The sequence below is a fragment of the Frankliniella occidentalis genome, unplaced genomic scaffold (genome assembly GCF_000697945.3).
Source record: "Frankliniella occidentalis isolate FOCC.00 unplaced genomic scaffold, Focc_3.1 Scaffold160, whole genome shotgun sequence".
NCBI classification, from domain to species: Eukaryota; Metazoa; Arthropoda; class Insecta; order Thysanoptera; family Thripidae; genus Frankliniella; species Frankliniella occidentalis.
Window position 1 is genome coordinate 369,628 of NW_026267286.1, and position 18,843 is coordinate 388,470.

General features: G+C 45.8%; 4 protein-coding genes across 5 annotated transcripts in view; 1 reads left to right on the forward strand and 3 right to left on the reverse strand.

Moving 5' to 3' along the window:
* Positions 1–40: 40 nt before the first annotated feature.
* On the reverse strand, positions 41–5,384 carry LOC113208539 (glucose-6-phosphate exchanger SLC37A2). 2 transcript variants are annotated; one of them, XM_026425584.2, is made up of 12 exons: positions 5,215–5,384; positions 4,939–5,078; positions 4,685–4,860; positions 4,527–4,605; positions 4,211–4,428; positions 3,920–4,122; positions 2,965–3,099; positions 2,590–2,682; positions 2,410–2,500; positions 1,927–2,277; positions 1,739–1,836; positions 41–1,626 (listed from the first exon to the last, which is right to left on the reverse strand). In XM_026425584.2, exons 2-12 carry the CDS (start codon positions 5,034–5,036, stop codon positions 1,555–1,557), a joined length of 1,614 nt encoding a protein of 537 aa, XP_026281369.1. In that variant the 5' UTR covers positions 5,037–5,078; positions 5,215–5,384; the 3' UTR covers positions 41–1,554. The 2 variants fall into 2 exon arrangements, with proteins under 2 accessions (XP_026281369.1, XP_026281370.1); XM_026425585.2 differs by lacking the exon at positions 2,965–3,099.
* Positions 5,385–5,719: 335 nt separating this feature from the next.
* Positions 5,720–7,538, forward strand: LOC113208541 (MKI67 FHA domain-interacting nucleolar phosphoprotein-like). Its single transcript, XM_026425588.2, has 5 exons — positions 5,720–5,970; positions 6,177–6,398; positions 6,479–6,587; positions 6,671–6,894; positions 6,974–7,538. The coding sequence occupies exons 1-5, from the start codon at positions 5,893–5,895 to the stop codon at positions 7,385–7,387; spliced, it is 1,047 nt and encodes a 348-aa protein (XP_026281373.1). The 5' UTR covers positions 5,720–5,892; the 3' UTR covers positions 7,388–7,538.
* On the reverse strand, positions 7,534–10,427 carry LOC113208540 (uncharacterized). Its single transcript, XM_052271393.1, has 11 exons — positions 10,314–10,427; positions 9,712–10,002; positions 9,515–9,619; positions 9,284–9,433; positions 9,064–9,178; positions 8,865–8,989; positions 8,453–8,606; positions 8,304–8,378; positions 8,073–8,231; positions 7,934–8,003; positions 7,534–7,852 (listed from the first exon to the last, which is right to left on the reverse strand). Exons 2-11 carry the CDS (start codon positions 9,982–9,984, stop codon positions 7,651–7,653), a joined length of 1,428 nt encoding a protein of 475 aa, XP_052127353.1. The 5' UTR covers positions 9,985–10,002; positions 10,314–10,427; the 3' UTR covers positions 7,534–7,650.
* Positions 10,428–11,217: 790 nt separating this feature from the next.
* LOC113208547 (cationic amino acid transporter 3-like) overlaps positions 11,218–18,843 on the reverse strand; it is a 9,307-nt gene continuing 1,681 nt past the window's right edge. The window contains exons 2-10 of the mRNA XM_052271391.1: positions 17,179–17,404; positions 13,753–14,142; positions 13,469–13,630; positions 13,111–13,333; positions 12,665–12,907; positions 12,367–12,533; positions 12,038–12,207; positions 11,839–11,947; positions 11,218–11,556 (exon numbers count right to left, since the gene is read on the reverse strand). Of these exons, the coding sequence (XP_052127351.1) occupies positions 11,387–11,556; positions 11,839–11,947; positions 12,038–12,207; positions 12,367–12,533; positions 12,665–12,907; positions 13,111–13,333; positions 13,469–13,630; positions 13,753–14,142; positions 17,179–17,404 (1,860 nt within the window). The 3' untranslated portion in view covers positions 11,218–11,386. The remainder of the gene's footprint in view (positions 11,557–11,838; positions 11,948–12,037; positions 12,208–12,366; positions 12,534–12,664; positions 12,908–13,110; positions 13,334–13,468; positions 13,631–13,752; positions 14,143–17,178; positions 17,405–18,843) is intronic.

Genomic DNA, 18,843 nt, shown 5'->3' on the forward strand with positions numbered 1-18,843 from the left:
CTAAATCTTTGAAACAAAGAGGGACAAAAGACAAAAGACCTTTTCACAAAAAATATATTTTATTCATGAGATAAAAGTTATTTTCACAGAGCCTTGCTTGGTTTGGTTAATATCAATTTATAAGAAAATATATCCTGCTCATTTTAATAAAGTCCAATCAAATATTTCATCTCAATGAAATACTTGGAATAAAGAGGAAAGTGTCACCCCATGTCAATAAAATAAAGTGAGGAAGAGTGCTAAATTTTGATGCATTAGTATCCACTACCCACAATCAAGGGACTATAACATTTTGCAATTGATCGTAAACTAAAGATCACTGTAACAAAGACTGAAACAAGATATGATAGACACTCTTAACAAGAGGAACATTAGGAAATAAATCTCCACATTCAAAGCTTTGGTACAATACTCCAATATACATTAACATAATTATTAAGCTGGAAGAACAAAAGTAAAACACCATGGAGCACTCCATTGTCAATCTCCATGAGTATACTCACAAGAAAGCACAGCACAATGACATACATACAACTCAATGTTAATAACAACTGTAGGTACTTCATGGCCCAGTGACAGGATTCGAAGTGGGGAAAGCTAGCGAAGTTGGGCCATAGCAACCTTGTGATAAATGCACATTTCAATGCAATGTTTGATACTTACAAAAAGCTTCAGATTTGAGATCTTTACTCAAAGTAACAAAAATTTGCATCTACTTCCATTATTTAAAAAAAAAAGAAATAACTGATTTATACAAACAGGTAGGTAAACTGTAAAACTCAAGTTCTTTACATCTTTCTGCACCTGTATATGCTTAAAAAAACTATCACATTTATGAGAAGTTCCATCACAGATAAAAGTTTTGATAGGAACATAAATTTTAGAAAACATTAAAGAGCAAAGAACTTATCACAAATTAGATTAGATTATCTTAAAGCATTGATAGTATAAGGACTTTGTTGCAAAACTTGTCTTTCTGAACAAATCCTTCCATAGGCTCCTGCCCACCAGATCCAATCCAGCCCTTTAAAATTTGAATTTTCACCAATTACTAATTTTCTTCAAAAGTTCTAAATCTCTAAGCTGCACCCTTTTTTTCTGATTCTAAAGCCAGAAAGTTGAGGTGTGACTTACAACAGAACAGAGTGCGGCTAATTATTAAATAAATATAGTAGATATCAAACAAATAAAAACATTTGATTGTTTCCTACCTAGTTCATGAACATAGGACTTCATTTGTTCCAGGAAAAAGTCCTGAGTTTGATCCTGAAACTTTTTCTCTACCTAAAATAAAATGGCACTTCGATTGGTAAACATCTATGTGCTTTTAACCTTTGCTAAATATATACAACAAAATTAAATTATTTAATGAGCTAAAACATTTGGCAAAACATCTGCTAATTAATTATATACCTATATTTTGAAAAATAATACAATTTAGTAGCCAAGGAATCATAAATAAATTGTACTGTTTGATAAGAACAACAATAAAATATTCTATGAAACCTGATAGATGGTAAAAAGGTCACCCAACCATTGAGATGAGGGTTCATTCTATGCAGTCCATGTCCCACGTCTTGTCCGTAAAAATCTTCGGCATTCAGCAACCACTATGCGACATAAGAACTGAAAAAAAACAAATTAAGAAAAAAGCAAATAGTTAATGGAATTAAAAATGTCAAAATAGTAAAAAATAGACAACAAGAGTAGGTAATTCAATTTTCTCAATACCACATACCAAAAGTGCCATAATATTGGCAGCCATTAAAATGTAAAAGACATTATTCCAGCCGTATGGTGCTACAAAGCCAGCAATAAACGGCCCAACTGCAGCACCTATAGACCAAAACATTAAAAAAAAATTGTTAGCAAGCACAGTGCATCAAGTGGATGCATTTTAAGAAACAAAACACGAAGATCATTTACCTATGGAACCAGTGCCATCAATGATGGCAGTAACTGTTGCCAATGCACGGGAATTTCCTTCAAGAGAATGGTGTGTACCTAGTTCAGCAGAAATAGCTGTTGTAATAAGAGCATAGGGCCCATTTACAAGAAGACCAACTAGCATTAACAATAGAACGTTAGTGCCCGTGTTTTCAGTCCCATAAGCCTGATAGACAAAAAGCATTGGCACAGTCAACACAAACATGCCAGAACAAGTTGTTGCACTCATTCCACTGTAGTCACTCAAAACACCAGCTAATATTCCTCCAATAATTCCACCAAGATCAAAAAGGATTGAGAAGTCAGCACTATTTTTTGGTGATAACCCAGCTGAAATAGATAAAAGGTAAATACAGTTAGAATTCTACCCATTTTCTCATGTTGAGGTAATTACAATTGTTCTGCAATACCTGAAAAGCTGTTCGATCATGCATACAGAGCTTATTGGTATTAAGTACTCACTTGAATTTTGAATGTACTTGGGGAGCCAGTAGAGGAATGTGTAGCTTACAAGCTTAGAGAAAAACAAGCTCATGGAAAATTCAATAACACCCTGCAACATGTGAAATAGATATAGTCAAGAAGCTCAGAAAGAGGACAGACAACAAAAAAGAAGATAAGTAGATAGATTTAGGATCTTACAGGAATTTGGAGTGCTTCCATAAAGCCGATGGCCTGATGAGGTTGATCACCCGAGAGGCTTGATCCATCTGGCTGGAGTAGGCGTGATGACTCCTAGGGGCATCAAGGGGCAATGTTACCAAACCCTCAAAAAAGACTTCGGCAAATTCGTAGACATCTGAATCTTTCTTCATTCAAATTTAAGTAATGGTCCATGACCTCTCTTTCAGACCGTCATATTTCAAAAGAACTTGTAAGCAGCAGGTTCCATTTGTTACATTCCCTCAAGCACCACGCAATAGCAAGATTCCAAACTGTACCGTACTCCTTGTAAAAATACCTCCACCAAGTAATAATAAAAAGAGTCTGGTGACATGCAAAAGCTACAGTAAATACCGGAGAATCATCTTCATTCAGATCTGGATCATCAATGCTGGAACTGTTCGTATCAATAGTGTCAGCCTCAGATGGGGGGGACACTTCTGAACGAATACGACGAGGTGCATTCACACTTCCTGATTCATTTGCATCCTGTAAGATTTCAATGAGTTATTGTTGCAGCATTAGCGACATTTTTCACACAAGCGCACATTTAAATCCCTTACAAGTAAATGCATTAAAATCCTGTTCTTATCAATATCATGCAAAAATCAGACAGTCACTATGTGCTACCCTGGAGGACAATTAATCAAAGTATTAAAAAATTATGTTGAGTCTTTTCATAAAACATGGAACTAGGTACCCCTCATTTATTTATGAGAAGAGATTTTTGACCTAAATCTTGAAAGAAGATAAAGAGAAAGAGCAGTGTTCCTTCCTCAAACAATGCCAATGTAAACACAAGGGACTGGTGCAACATGGCTGCAACATTCCTATCACTTCCAGACAACGTTTCACCTTTCACTATCTAAACAGATAAGCATGTGGCGGAAGAAACAGTTTGTTGAAACTATGGAGAAAAACTATAGTGTAAAAACCACTTCAAATTAATAGTACCAAAGTACATTTAAATATAGCTTCCTCCACTCCATAGAATCGAAATATCTTTATGAAGCTCCGTTTAGCTTTGCCCTCAAGCACCAGTAAGCATATTCAGTGGGTTGAGGTAATACTGTGACACTGTTTCCATCAAAAGCAACAAAGCAATTTCCCAGACAAAGTCACATCTCCCCCCAAAAAGTGGACACAAAGAGCAAAGGCCAGCTCTATTATCAGCTCTCTCTCCCTCTATAAAGCTCTGCCACACCATTCATATTATCTCTTTCTCTGAACAGAAGCAGTCTGCTGATCAGGAAGAATCTGTATCTAATATTAACATTTAAGAAGAAAATAGAAACATGCAGCTACTTACTCTAACATGAGTTGGTCTCCCACATCCCACATTACTGGGATGGGGAGCAAGAAAGAGGAAGATGATGAGGCCACAGATGGCCATGACAAGGCCCGGTACAATGAAGGATAAGCCCCAGTCGTGCTCCACATATTGGCTTGCCAAACGGGTCCCAAGAATATTGCCAAGAGAAGTGTGAGAGTTCCAAACTCCAAATATAAATCCTGAGAAAAATAAATAAATTGTAAGTACCCTTTGAAAGTTATGACTGTTCTGGCTCTGACAAATACACACCGTTAATTTAGATTTTACCTCGTTTACTTTTTCCAAACCAGTTACCAACCACTGTTACTACTCCTGGCCAACCAGTAGTTTGTACTATGCCACCAAATACTTGAACAACCACAAAATAAGAATAGTCATGGATGTTTAGAACACGAGCAAGACCAAAAAAATATGATGCAATTCCAGAGAAAATCATGCCAAATGATAAGAAATATCTTAAATTTACTCGTTCAGCCACAAAGCCACTGCAAAAAGTTCAAATAAAATACAGCTGTCAGAAACATGACTTCAAATAGAGAACCTCCAGTACAGTTTATGGCAATAAGGAAACCACCAGTTTTACCTCATGAACATAGCTATAGCATATGCAAACAGAAATGATGAATCAAGTCCACCCAGAAGGGCATCCGAACCAGTATGATCTGAGGGTCACAAAATAGTACTTAATAATATACTTCAAAATACATCCTTTAAACAAGTCCATGAAGCTAAAGATCATACCAAATGGAGCCCAGTCGCACCAAGTTTCATCAGTTGGATCAATATCCTGTCCAGGGGGCGGCACAAGGTTGGAACAGTTGCGATTAATGACATTTTTGAACACACTGATGGGCTTGCGGTTCATGTGGTAACAAGTGTATGCCATAAAAGTTAGCAACAAAGTTGCTCCTTTAAACCTAAAAAAATTAACAATTGACATTTTAATGTAGGAAACAGAAATCTGATTCTTATGAGCTGGAAAAAGAAGTACTTACCACACATTTCTATTCAATCTCAACCGAGGAAAACACTTGTTACCAGCAGATATAACACATCTGAGGCCGATGGGGGCGTCGCGAAGTTGGGACGACATCTCCGAAAACACAGCGTATGAGTCTTGGGTCACCTTAATGTCCTGAATGGGTTGTAAAACGAGAACGTCAGTTTTGAATAGGCCTCAACCTAGTGGTTGTGGTTGAACAACCTTGGTGGTTGATCCCTGGACGATACTTCCAAAGACAACGAAGAGAACAAAGAAAACGCATGTTTACCTTTCAGCAAGAGAATCTATGCAGCAAGAGGAAGAAACGAGAAGCCCAGTTTCAAGACATTTTTTCGGAATCTGCCATTTATTGTTGACGATTCCTTAGGTGATATGCCAGCTGTGTGCTGTCAGAATGTGCTAACCTCGCAAACTGTCGGAGGTGCCACCTGTAAACAAGCAGACAAACGAATGTTTCGAGACATGTTTCTCATAGCTTATGCTTGTACATTAGCCTCCAAACCAAGCTCGACACAAGTTTAACAGCGTTTTTTATACATTCGAAATGATGATTAATGATTAGCATTTACTGACAGACCGGTAATATTTATACTGTTCATTAAATTATTAAATACTCCTCTTATCCACCAACTGAAGTTAAAGAACAATTAAAGGATTAAAGACTTTGAAAGTATATTTTTCATATTGAACGTTCTAGTCTCTCTTACAACCACCTACTGTACGAAATGTGCTTAAAGACAGACACGCGTTTCGTCGTCCCGTTCCCCGTATCACAATCCCGTTCCCGATCCGATTTGAACAGTCGTGACGTGAGACGAAAACCCTCGTGGTGCGTGTCCAGACAAAGATTTTAAAGAGTCTAATGTGCACCTCTATCGACACCGGTTTCTGACTTAGGCGCCGAAAAACCGATTAGAAATCCTTAAATTTGAATAGTTTTATCAAAATGGAAACTAAACAATCAAAAAAGAACTCTCATACGGCCCTCAACAAAGCCGTCAAGAACATAAACAAGCTTCTCCAGGTAAGTGAATTTTATGTCTACCAATGTTAAGGAAGTTGTTAACCACAATAAACCTATCGAAATCCGGTCATACTCTATCTAGAAAAGTTCACTTCATTCCATCTATTAGTTCTTTATTATTATCTATTCTACTCCATAACCTGTGTATCACATGTTGACTCCATTCCAGCACTATATTCATGGTCATGTAACTATTTCTTTGGTAGGATCGTGTGAAGACTACGACACCGACCAAAGTAGTGAAATCTGAACCTGGCTCAGATTCAAAAGTCTCAGCTAAAAATGGCAAGAGGAATGTTCGCGTATCAGTTGATCGAGGAGTTGTGTACCTTGCTCATATCCCTCACGGATTTTACGAAAATGAAATGAAAGCATTTTTCAGTCAATTTGGTCATGTCACTCGTCTCAGACTAGTTCGCAGTAACAAGGTAATACTGATATTCAGAGGGTATCTGTAGAATTTAATTGGAGTGGTTTTAACTATAATTTCTCTTTGAAATGTTTGCAGACCGGAAACAGTAGGGGTTATGCATTTGTCGAATTTCGATTTACTGAAGTTGCCCAGGTGGTTGCTGAAACTATGAATAATTATTTGATGCGAAACCGTCTCCTGAAAGGTAGAGTTTGGACTCTTCTCTACTGTTAAAGCTAGAATTTTTGTGTTCATACACTTAATTGTTATTTAATATTTTTTTTCTAGCAACTTACATTCCACCAGAAAAGCAGAACCCTAAAATGTTTTTGCATAGCACCAAGTATGGTCCTGAAACTTGCATAGGTGTTATAAACCAACGGAAGTCAGTCCGGAAGCATAACAAACCTCTTTCTGAGAGTGAAACTGAAGATCGTGTGAACCGCAACAAACAGCACCTCGTAGAGCTTCAAGAGAAACTCAAGGCCCAGGGTGTTGATTGTATGTTCCAGGTGAGCGTCAATTTGTTAATATTAATATCGCATTAGAATACTATCTTTACTGTGACTGATTGAGTATTTTCTCCACAAGGTTGATGATGGTACAAGTGAAAGGCTCCTAGTTAAATCTGAAAAATCTAATCCAACCGTACCTCCTACTAAAAAACCAAGAACATCATCCCCTGCACCCAGTGTCAAACCCTCCATTGTAAAGCAACCAAGTGCTGTCCTAGTTCCCAAGAAGCATGTAGTATCGACCAAGGGACAGAAGGAAGTGAAGATGAGCAAAAATGTCAAAGCTGCGTCTGACAAGACAGTGAAGTTAGCAACTCTCAAAGGGGAGAAGAAAACCGTGGCAAAAAAAACTGTTGATAAAAAAGTAGCAGCAAAGAAACTGGGTCCTAAAAAAGCAGTTGTTAAGAAAACGGTAGCTAAAAAGATTACACCAGTTAAGAAAGATGGAGCTAAGAAAACTGTTAAGAAACAAATTGTAAAAAAGAAGTAGAGGAGGAAGTCAAGAAACATGAGTAACTCGTGACAATATTTCACCATTTGATATGAGTAAATTATGTAATTTGTACATACAAGATTGATTGGTTTTGCATAACATTTAGTGCTTTTAAGGAATAATAAATGATTGCATCCAGCAAAAACTATTTCAATATTTTATTTTATTTACAATTTGAATCATACTGAAACTTAAATAACAGAAAATGAAAACATTTCACACAGACCCTAAAAAGGAAGGTGAAATCCAGATGTTTCAAGTTACTTATTCTTCTGTGCAATTGTACTTAGAGTTGATTCAAAGAACTCATGTACCTGGGCATATCCGCCCCCAAGTATGTGGTATGGAACAGATATTACTTTATATTCTTCCTCCAGCAGCCTCATTTCAAAAACTCTGTATCCATTTGGTTCCTTGGATGGGTGGCAACACTCGTGGTATGAGTGAATCATCACGGCCAATCTGGAAGATCAAAAAGAATCAAGATAAAACATCAACCTCCTTTAAAAAAAAATATGCATAGATGCTAACTTGATAAAATACCTGATGCTGTCAGGGGTAGACACATGTAATGGAACAGCAGTCATGCTACTGTTGATGCAGAAAGTGAAATCTGTAAAAAAACAAAAACAATTAGATTTGTTCACTTATCAGATTAGGGTCAACTAGGAAGAGTACATGCCGATAGGGAACCCCATATTAGATGGTACGTTGGTTGAGTAAAGATTGGAATCCAAGTCTTTAAAAAGCAGTTGTGTAGCTTCTGAAATCATGGCTGCCTTGTCACTTTTCACAAGAGTCTTTGAAACCTTATTTTTAACAACAGCGGGGATTTCCAATTCTGTAAACAAAGAAACACAATTTTCACAATACTGACACTAAAAGAGAAACCCTCGCCTTGACATTTCATTACCTGCTTGACCCCACAAGGATTTTGCCACAGCTTGTAAGTTCCATAATTTAATCCAAAGTGGCACAGATTCAGGGCCTTGAGTAAAGAAAATGTAAAATTAAAAAAGTGTGTCCCTAGTTTTGAACTTTTATCTTCATAAAATACCTCACCTGACCCAAGACTTTTCAAGAATTTTGGGTTGAAGAAACCTGATAAAGCTTTTCTTGTTTCTTCTTCAGTAAATGAACTATTTAAAACATTAATTGACCAAACAAGGTTTATCAGTTCTACTGGTGGAGGATTTTTCATCCTCTTCCAAATGAGCTGAAAACAAGTTGATTTTGATAGAGATACGCACTTTTAGAACAGAGAAAATATTAGTAAGATAGAGAAAAACTTTCAAACGTGTGACAGATCTTTCAGGGAAAACGTGAAATCATTATTATGTGGTATTTTGGGAACAGTTCATAATTCACTGAAATAAAAAACAGTATCCCTACGTATAGGTCTTGTTCATAAACCTGTGGCATGAACAATAATGCATGTGCATGATTTGAGTGAATTATTAGTTATTAGACTCACCTTTAAAAGGTCTTCCAAGTTGGGAGGTGAATGATTTTGCAAGGCAAGGGTATACAGGAATATTGTTGGATTCTGGAACTGGTTGAAGTTTTTCTGAATCCAAATACTGCATTCATCCAGTAGATCTTAAAACAAGAGAATTCATTATAAGAATTTAGAGTGGTACAGCGATATGTTACAGAATAGACAGGTTGCTGACCTGGATCTTTCCACTGAAGATTCCTCAGACTCGAAATTGAGGAGCCAATAACAGCAGCATTTGTATTTTGTTTTATTTTGGTTTTAAGTGCTTCACAAACACTTGATAGCAAATCCTGCTTATAATGAAAAAACAACACACACACAAAAAACACAACAAACATGTGTCAGAGGTAAAATCAAATCAAGCTCAAGGTGGTCGAATAGCATTTAATACTCACAGCATGTATGTAACTCAGCTTTGCTAATACAAAAAGTAGATCACTCAGTTCCTTAACATTTAGATTTGGTGCAGCTTCACTTATGCCTTCAGTTAATTTTTGAATTAATGGCAAAGGTCTACTTTGTGCTGCAACCAAATTTTTCAGAGCCTGACAGAAGCTCTTTGAAATTAATATGGTTCAAATGGAAGTTAAAATGCATAAGCTCATGAATCCAAGGTTCAACCTCACCTGAATGCGCTGCTGGGGGTTAAATGTTGAACAGATATCGATAGCTGAGGAAAGCGCTTTTACTTTCATCATAGCTTCAACTTCTTTACTGGTTGGAAATTGTGTCTGCAATGAGAAAAATATTTTAAAAAATAGCGTAACGATTAACAACGCCTGTTAGAGGCATACTTTTGACCGGTTAATTACTCTTGTCTCACCTCAGGTTTGTTGACTATACCAATTGCCGCTGTTGGTTTAATGGAGGCTTTTTGACTAGGGGCTTCATTTATCTTGTTTTTTATAATTTCTTCAGTTTTATCAGGGGTTGGCTTTTCAACCTGAGCCGTAGTAGCAGACTTGCTGTATGGTTGTAATGAAGTGTGACTTTTGGCATTAATAGGCCATAATATTCTTGAAACACTCCGTCCAAGAGATGGCCATTGCACCAGCTTCATGGCACCAAGGCACAGTCTACTTTGTTGTTGAATCATGAGTACTTTTTGATGATGCTCTGTAAATGGAATAAAACACAAATACTAATTTTTTCCAAAGAAAATAAAATAAAATTGTAAGTTGAAAATTGATGCAGAGGAACCTAAAGAAAAAGCTCTGCTGACAGTCTTACAAATTCAGAATCACATCGTCTTTGGCAAGATAATTCGAAAAAAAGGAGTATTTAAAATAGGGTTGACTGACAACTAAAAACTAGATTCAAAACGATTTAATTTTCTGAGTGTTCGAATGTCTGGCGTGGCCACCATCTAGTAAGGTCACGTAATCAGTCACTAAGCGACCGATTCATTTGCGAAATAGTACTCACATTGTCAAAGAAAATTCATTTATCCAAATACAGGTAAATACGATTGAAAGGTTAAACGCCCATGCTTCTGCTGGCTGGTTGCTGCTCGCTGAAGTTCGATTTCTAGCCGAGTTCGTAAACAGTTGATAAATAGGGTGGGAAACGTGAGTACCGAGACGGACAGAAGGATGAAAAACTAAACGCTCGGGACATGTTACAGCTGGCAGCTGACTTTTGGTGCTCTTGGTTTGCGGCAGTATTCTTGAAGCCCGCATGGGGATTTTCGCCTAGGTTCACCGGCATCACCCTATGTGTTCGACGAGCTGAGGCAGATTTCGCGCCTTTGAGCACCAACCTTCTAACTCATGTGTCGTTCACTGCTCACTACACCTTGGAGGTGGCTGCGAACGAGAAGGTAGGTGTTTGATGCTGTTTATCACTGTTTCCACTTTTTTAAATTCCTTTTTTTAAAATTCCCTCTCGTGAAAATGGGCGAAATACTTTTTCTCACGACGCCCATGGGCCAGGAAAGAATTCCCTACAGCCACATTAAGGTGTAAGGCTGAAAGACCGATGGGTTGCCTACCTACACGGCGGCTGGTGTGCGAAGTTGAGGATTAGGTAGTAGGGATGTAAAATAACTAATCAAACATAATTTGAAAAATTGAGTTGTAATTTTTTTTAAAACGTATGTGTGGCATATACAGTGAACCATGGTTCAGGCTGATAATGTTTTATATGGTAAAAAAATACTTGCCAATCAATCGATTGCTCCGAGAGAGTTTTTATAGTCAAAAGTGTAATTTCTTAATACTAAATTTGAATGTAGGTACAGTGCTCTACCGTGAAGATATACCAGGGTATATCGAAGTGACGAAACTAATATTTACTCCATCGACAATAAAGATTCTTAAAGAAGGAAAAGTCGTCGACCCCCTACCTTTTGGGGCGTTTATTTAAAACAAATCACACAAAATTCGGAAGCAGACTAGCCGCACCCGGTTTTGTCGTATCACGTGTGTTTCGGGGGACAGCTCCGACCGCCCGCCCTCCAGCCCTTAGCATTAAATAAGTAAGAAAGTCTTTAAGTTATATCACAGGTGTGTCATCCCCTCGGCGTGCTTGTAGGTGGTGGCGGCCTCGGCTTTGGCCTCGGCGGGCGAGGCGGTGGGGGGCGCTCCGTTGGCGCCGGCCGGTGGCGCCGGCCTGTTGCACGGCCGCTCCCCGCTGTGCCGCACGCTGTACGAGAAGTACACGACGAGACCTGCGGCAGACATCCGGGCGGGGTTACGCTACGCCGAGGTCGAGGGCCTCCGTTGTGGCCAAACCACGTGACTTAAGTGCGGGGGAACCAAATATCATGGGGCCCCAACAGAATCAGGACGGTCGTCAGAGTCCGTAAGGTCTTCATGGTATTTGTACGCGGGGTGCAAATATCATGGGGTGCTTATCAACCTTAGTGAACGTCCTGGTCCTGTTTGGACCCCATAGTATTTGGACCCCCCATTGGTTTTGGCACAGCTCTGGTCGCAGGTCCGAGCCTTACCGAGGAACATCCAGACCGTGAAGCGGACCCACGTCTCGGCGCGGAGCTCCACCATCAGGTAGAAGTTGAGGAACACGCTGAGCGCCGGGATCACCGGGAGGCACGGCACCTGCACGACAAAGGACACGATCATGTCGAGGGTCTTCTCCCGACCAAGGCCCCCGGGGGGCATTCAGGGCTGCGCGCACTGTGCACTCACCGAGAAGGACAGGTGGTCCACTCTGGCCTGGGGCTGCCGGCACAGCAGCAGGAGGACGACGAGCAGGGGCACGCTCAGGGCGAGCAGCGGACCGGCCCAGGGCCCAGGGTCGCCGTACAGCGAGGCGCCCGCGTCGCCCAGGAGCACGCAGAGCGCGAGCGCCAGCGCGGCTGCGGGGCAGAGAGAGCCAGCGGTCAGCACAGGGACACGTACGTGACGGGCACATAAGGGCACTTATGACAGTCGCGTGACGGGGACACGTGGCAGTGGCGTGACGTGCACGTGACGAACACGTCACAGGGCACGTGACGCGGGAACGCGGTACTCACCGAAGGCGGCGACGAGGATGCCGGCGGCGCCCGTGGACACGGCCGTGGGCACGGACGACCGCTCCCAGTTGACGAGCGCGCCCAGGGCCCGGGTCGCGGCGAGGAAGCGGTCGGCCGCCGGCTGGCCGTCCTTGTCGGTCTTGGCGGGCTCCACGTACGCCGTGTACCTGCGCATGACCACGGCCCGCAGCAAGGGGTGTGAATTGTCGCGCCAATTTGAGCGATGATCCCAGCAGAGAGAGAGGACCACCGGACCGCGGCGCGGCGACGCGAGGTCACTCCTCCTCTTTGGCCCTACCTCAGCACGAGCACGCAGAGGGCCACGATGGAGTAGGCGAGCAGCGTACCGATGGAGAGCATCTCGATGAGCTGCGACAGGTCGAAGAGCAGCGCCATGACGCCCGCCAGCGCGCCCGCCAGCAGCGTGCTGATCACGGGCGTCTGCGTGCGCCGGTTGATGTTGCCCAGGAACTTGAAGAGGATGCCGTCGGTCGACATCGAGTACAGGATGCGCGGCAGCGGGAACATGCAGCCCAGGAGGCTGGTGGCAGGGCAGTGTGTCGTCAGTGTGTGCGGGAACGGTGTCAAATTTTTCTTATGGCTTTCTAATTTATTGAGTTACATATTGGTACTTTAGAAACTTTTAAGCACACTTAGTAAAGTGGGAAGTTGACTGTTGACTGACCCCCCGAAAAAGTTTATTTCCAACCGTAATCTTAAGGCCCTGCGTTCACCGCGACTTACTTGGTAGCGAGCGCGAACACGGCGCCCACCGTCACGATCCAGCGCACGGCGTGGAGGCCCAGCTCCTGGAAGGCGTAGCTGAAGGGCGCGTCCGAGTCCTGGCTGTAGTACGGCCACATGAGGGTGAGCGACGTGGCCACGCCGCAGTAGGCGGTGCAGATGATGATCAGCGAGATCACGATGGCGAGAGGGATGTTGCGCCGGGGGTTCCTGGTCTCCTCGCCTACAGGAGAAATTCATCAATTTTAGAAAAATAAATTATAATTATTTTTGTGTATTTTTCCAATCATGTATATATATCTTTTAAAGTTTTTTTGTGACCTTTACGATGAGTTTGACTGGCGAGTCGACTACTCACTGGTGGTGGCGATGCAGTCGAAGCCGACGAAGCCGAAGAAGCAGGTGGCTGCGCCCTGGATGACGCCCTTGAAGCCGAACGGCATGAAGCCGCCCGTCCCGGCGGCGTCGCGGTACTGGGCGGGGATCTCGTCGAGGCTGAGCGACCAGTTGTGGGGGTCGGCTGGAAAAGGGGAGCAGGGACCGACTCGATCAGGTACGCCGCTGACGTCAATGCGACCGTCTGTCTGTCTGTTTGTCTGTCCGTCTGTTCGTCTCACACACAGGGCGGTGGGGTACACGCACCGTAGATCGAGCTGGTGATGAAGGCGGTGATGACGGTCGCCAGGTTGACGAACGTGAACACCATGTTGACGTACGAGGACTCCTTGACGCCGAAGGCGAGCAGGAGCGTGATGACGATGACGATGAAGAGCGAGAAGAAGTCGGCGTACTCGGCCATGTAGGGCACGTTCATGGGCACGGTGCCGTTGAGGAAGGCGCTGATCTGGTTGCCCACCAGCTTGTCCACGTAGCTCGACACGGCCCGCGACATGCTCGCCGTGCCGATGGCGTACTCCAGGATGAGGGTCCAGCCGATGATGAAGGCGATCGCCTCCCCGACGGCCACGTAGGCGTACACGTAGGCCGAGCCCGCCTTGGGCACGCGCGCCGCGAACTCAGCGTAGCAGAGGCCTGGAGGCAAAGGGAGACATTCTCAAACTTCGGATGATAAAGAAGCTTTGATGAGCTTCGATTCGACGAACTTTTTCGAACGATCTCTCCACGATCTTCGATTGACGCTCACAAAGTCTGGCGAACTTCATCCATGGTCAATGATAAACTTCGCGCACAGTTGACGCTTCAACTTCGGCAAAGAGGTTTTTTCGAGCATATTTTCCCCCCTTCCTTGAGAACGGAAGAGCAGAATCACTCTCAGTCACAGTCTCTTTCTTCGCTGCTCATTCAGAGACCTCCTCTCCTCCACGCCGCCGCCCCCCTGCCCCTCCCTCTTGTACTCGCACAACAAAACCGTCAACTTGTCCCGCGCGGGCATTCCCTGTCATACCTGACGCTGGCTTACATCACTCCCCGGTCGGGAGCCAGAGGCCTATGCGCGCGCTAGGCAACACCTGTTAGAGACCTTGAACCCCAAGCATCGAGCAGGTCGGGCGGGGGCCTCGCGCAGCCCGTCATCCTGGGCCGCCCTGGCACATCGAGACCACATCACCACCTGCAACACGGCAACACACAGGGAGTCAGCACGGGGGTCGTCCGTGGGGAAGGGCAAGGAGCGGCACCAGTGTAGTCCGCCAGGGAGAGGCAGGGCGAGGGGAGGAGGGGTTTAAAACCAGCTGGAGTAGCATCAACCCAATTTTCCAGAATTTTCTTTCAAAAAAAAATAATTAAATAAATATGTGAAAATGTATTGTGTCATTTCCACAGAGCGATGTATTTTTTGTAGTCGTGGTTTTCAAGCTCGAGAGCGCCTGGCAGGTAGGCAGCCGCCGAGGAGGCGCGGCGCGGGCGCGTTCCGGTTGCCTACCCCGGCACTGACGGGGGCCTCGCCCCTCGCCCTCGCTGACCGACCGGAGCGAGGGGGGCGCGGCGCCTGACTGGCGGCGGCTGACGCTGACACCGCTGACGGCTGACGGCTGACGGCGGCGACTGACCAGCTGACGCACGAGGAGGGAGGGGGTGAGAGGCAAAGGGAGCAGCCCACTCGGCCGGGGCCATCGGCCAGGACGTCGTCGTCGGAACAGAGAGCAAACCGGTCACGACGGCGGCGGCGGCGGCGGCGGTTTCCGTATACATCCGGGACGACGCGGACGATGGGCGTCGGCCGGCCGCCGCATCGGAAAAACAAAGAGGAAGGAGGGGAAATAACCAAAAGAAATAAAATTTTGCGTAAACGGCCGCGGCGGCGCTGCAGGAGGAGCGAGAGGAGGCTGTGCCGGCGACAACAACAACAGGTACGCGCAGAACAGGCACAAGGCCGACGGGTGCGGCGAGGCGAGGCGGCCGGCCGCCGCCGCGCCGGCTCCGCTTCCTGGACGGCGCCGAGGAGACCCTCTCCGCGTGACCCAGGTCGTCGCAGAGGAGGCGGGGCCGGGCCAGGCCCGCCGCTCGCCGCCCGCCTTGGAGGACGTGCTCGCGACAGAGTTCTCAAACGGGTGGGTCCCTCTACCCGCACGCCAGGCGTGTGAGAGAGCGCGCACTACGAGCCGAGCCGATAGGTGACGCAGCCGGCTCGGCTCAGTGGGGGCAATGAAACTTTGAGCCTAAATTTCCAGCTAAATATGCGAAATAGAGGTGATTGGACGCACCGCTACGACAAAACTGGATAATGACAATGATACGCAAAAAAATATTTCAAAAATTGTTTTCTAGTGTTTGTTTACTTTTGAAAAATGCACCGTGAGCAGAAGAAATTCTTCTTTACTTTGTAGTTTCTAAAAAAATTGAATAAAATTTCAGTTTTAATTTTATGAAGCAAAACGGCTTTGTTCTAAAGAGCACACACTATGATTAAATCTTCGATTCTACACTGAATAAGGAAGATATCGCGGTTAGAGCGGTTTATCCCCCACTTGCACCTTCCGCACGGTGCGGCGGGTAGCCCATACCCGCTCGACCCACCCGCCCCACCCGCAGTGGCGGGTCCAAAAGCAGCCGCAAGACCCACCCGTTTGAGAACTCTGGCTCGCGATATACCCCGACTTATTAGCATTGCCCCGGGTAACGACCAGGCAGCTGATGGAAGACCAGAAGTATGCCGCTGTGTGTCTGTGTGTGCCTCTTGGCGACGGCGCGCGCCTCTGGTTGGACGCCAAGGAGCGCGCCGGCCGTGCCGCCGACTTTGAAGCGCCTGTGCGTCAGCCCGCAACCGCCCGTCACGTTGGTCAGCCCCCCCACACGTCATGCACCCACAACGATTAGCTAATTTTGAAAGTAGCAACAAACGCTACTGTCAGCGCGGTAGCGAGGGGGCAATAACTTCCTTTTGAAGTGTACACATGATTCCCGAAATTCTTGATTCCCGGTGATTCCCGTCCGCTTATAATTATTACATTGGTTTTTCGGGAGGTTTTAGTGGTATAAAACGCTCAATGCGACTGATTTGTACTCATTTCTCTAGTTTCCCGCTTATTCTTGGCGACTTCTATTGATTTTGATCAATTTTTATCCTGATGATTCCCAGACAGGTGTACACATGATTCCCGGAGTTATTGCCCCCTCGCGCGGTAGAGACGAAGACCCAGCAGCCCGGCCCAGCCGGGCGCGGCGACCACAGAGCAATTCCAGGTGCAAACCATGTCGCACTAAAATACGTTAATGCAAATACGTTCGCATCACTGTGTTTTATTTTCGCATGTGTTGCGGGGTGCTCGCTAAAGATATCTGCGGCGAGCGCACATCATTGTTCATTTCGCTTTATATAACGACCGAGCTATTTAATTTTGTGCGGCGAGTTTTCTCAAGCTCGAAACATCTGCAACTAGTCGTGGTATGGACGCGGCCCAAAAAGCTTTTGCCGCGCTGATTCCCCCTCCCCACCCGCACCCGCAGGGGGCGCGCGCGGTCACGGCCAGGGTCGCCCGGGTCCATCCCTCATTGTGTGGGGGCAAGGGGGCGTGGCGGGGGGAGGAGGTGTTGGCAGGGGGGGGCGGGGCACAAGGTTTGCGTACGTGCTTTTCTATAAATAAACATGGACATCGTGTACTTACTTACCCGCGAAGACGCTGGCGATGGCGGCGATGAGGAACGAGATGACGACGGCGGGGCCGGCCTGGGTCCGCGACACGGTGCCCGCCAGCACGTACACGCCCAGGCCCATGGTGGAGCCCACGCCCAGCGCCGTCAGGTCCAGCAGCCCCAGGACCCGCGCCAGCTCCGACGGGCCGTCGTCCAGGTGCTTCTTGCGCCACGTCGCCTTCCATAGCGACGCCGCCGCCCTCTGCGAACAGAGTGTCGTTATTACAAGCACTTGATCATTATTACTAACACCTGATCATTATTACGAACCCTGGATCAGTACAGGGTGGGTGATCCGCGCCGTGGTCTTTTTCTGCTTATGCCGCTTATGCTGTACCGGATTCATGCGTGCGGGCGGGCTTGCCTATCGGCGCTCGCCAGGGCGCCTTACGGCCCCGTGCGAGTATGCAACCCGTCCGCACGCACGAATGCGTTACAGTATAGGCAGAAAAAAAAACCACGGCGCGGATCACCCACACTGTATTACTAACACCTGATCAGTATTAGTAACACTTGATCATCGTTATTATTATTAACACTTGATCATTATCATTTTTACCAACACTTGATCATTCTTAATCATCATATTGGTCATCACCATTACTAATTAAATGATTACACAACTAACATCACAATAACTTTATTTAAAAAGTTTATAAATCGCGGTTATTGTTGTCACCCTAATCTAAAACGCAATACCTATTCGTCGCTGAGCACCATCCCTTTACAGACATGTGTTGTTAATAATAATAACTGACAGAATGACAGATGTGTTAATAAGTGTGTTACGACTCTCTTTGAATTAGTCATTGCGTCCTGCGTCACCTTTTCCCTGTGGCAGGGTAATCATTACCATTAAACCCTCCCGCCAATCTCGTACCATTAAACCCTCCCGCCAATCTCGGTGCAATGTTTGACCGCCCTCCTTTTTTACCACCCGTCGGTCGCTATCAGCGCCCCCGCGCCGCGCCGGCCGCGCCCCGGAGGCCGAGGGGATTAGGCGGCGGCACCGGGACATCGCCGCCGGCCTCAACCTCAAGAGGCCTGTCTCGCTCGTCGGCCCCCCTCGGAGGACCCCGTCGGTCGAGCACTCGTCGAGACCCCCCGCCCCCGCCGCCCGCCGCCGCAGACACGGCGCGGCTGATAAGGTTTCCGAGCGGAGTCGTCAAAATTAATCTGCGAATGCCTCATGAGGCCTGCTCGCCTTGCACAACCCGCTATTAGCATACGACGGCAAATCCGGGGGGTAAATCCCACTTTCATCGCAGGGCCCTTTGCTTCCAACTCTTTATTATATTATTGTCATTCCCGTCTGGTCTGCGCAGCAGACGACGACGCTTCGGCACGTTGCCGGCGAAATCTGCCAACGGGATTCTGAGTCGATACTTTCGTTTGTGCCGTTGTTTCTCAATGTGAATACGAAAAATCTAGTTTTCGGTGGTCGTGAATAACGTGTCTGTCGGTGGGGGAGGGTCCGGGAGGACCGGTCGCGTCGAGGCGGCCCGCCGGGGGTCACTGACACCAGGACACCTCCCTCCGACAGGCTGGTCCGGGCCGGGCGCCTCAGACAACGTCGGCGACCTCGTCCTCCATGGCGAGGACCGGTCGGGGTGGGGCCGGGTGGGGCGGTGTGAGGCTGGG

Coding starts and splice junctions, on each gene's coding strand:
- LOC113208539 (XM_026425584.2), bottom strand. CDS start 5,036: ATGTCGTCCCAACTTCGCGACGCCCCCATCGGCCTCAGATGTGTTATA. Junction 4,861..4,938: donor AGATTGAATAGAAATGTGTG/GTAAGTACTTCT, acceptor TAATTTTTTTAG/GTTTAAAGGAGCAACTTTGT. Junction 4,429..4,526: donor GCTATAGCTATGTTCATGAG/GTAAAACTGGTG, acceptor AACTTTTTGCAG/TGGCTTTGTGGCTGAACGAG.
- LOC113208541 (XM_026425588.2), top strand. CDS start 5,893: ATGGAAACTAAACAATCAAAAAAGAACTCTCATACGGCCCTCAACAAA. Junction 6,399..6,478: donor GACTAGTTCGCAGTAACAAG/GTAATACTGATA, acceptor AAATGTTTGCAG/ACCGGAAACAGTAGGGGTTA. Junction 6,588..6,670: donor GCGAAACCGTCTCCTGAAAG/GTAGAGTTTGGA, acceptor TTTTTTTTCTAG/CAACTTACATTCCACCAGAA.
- LOC113208540 (XM_052271393.1), bottom strand. CDS start 9,984: ATGATTCAACAACAAAGTAGACTGTGCCTTGGTGCCATGAAGCTGGTG. Junction 9,434..9,514: donor ACCCCCAGCAGCGCATTCAG/GTGAGGTTGAAC, acceptor AGCTTCTGTCAG/GCTCTGAAAAATTTGGTTGC. Junction 8,990..9,063: donor TCTTCAGTGGAAAGATCCAG/GTCAGCAACCTG, acceptor TCTTGTTTTAAG/ATCTACTGGATGAATGCAGT.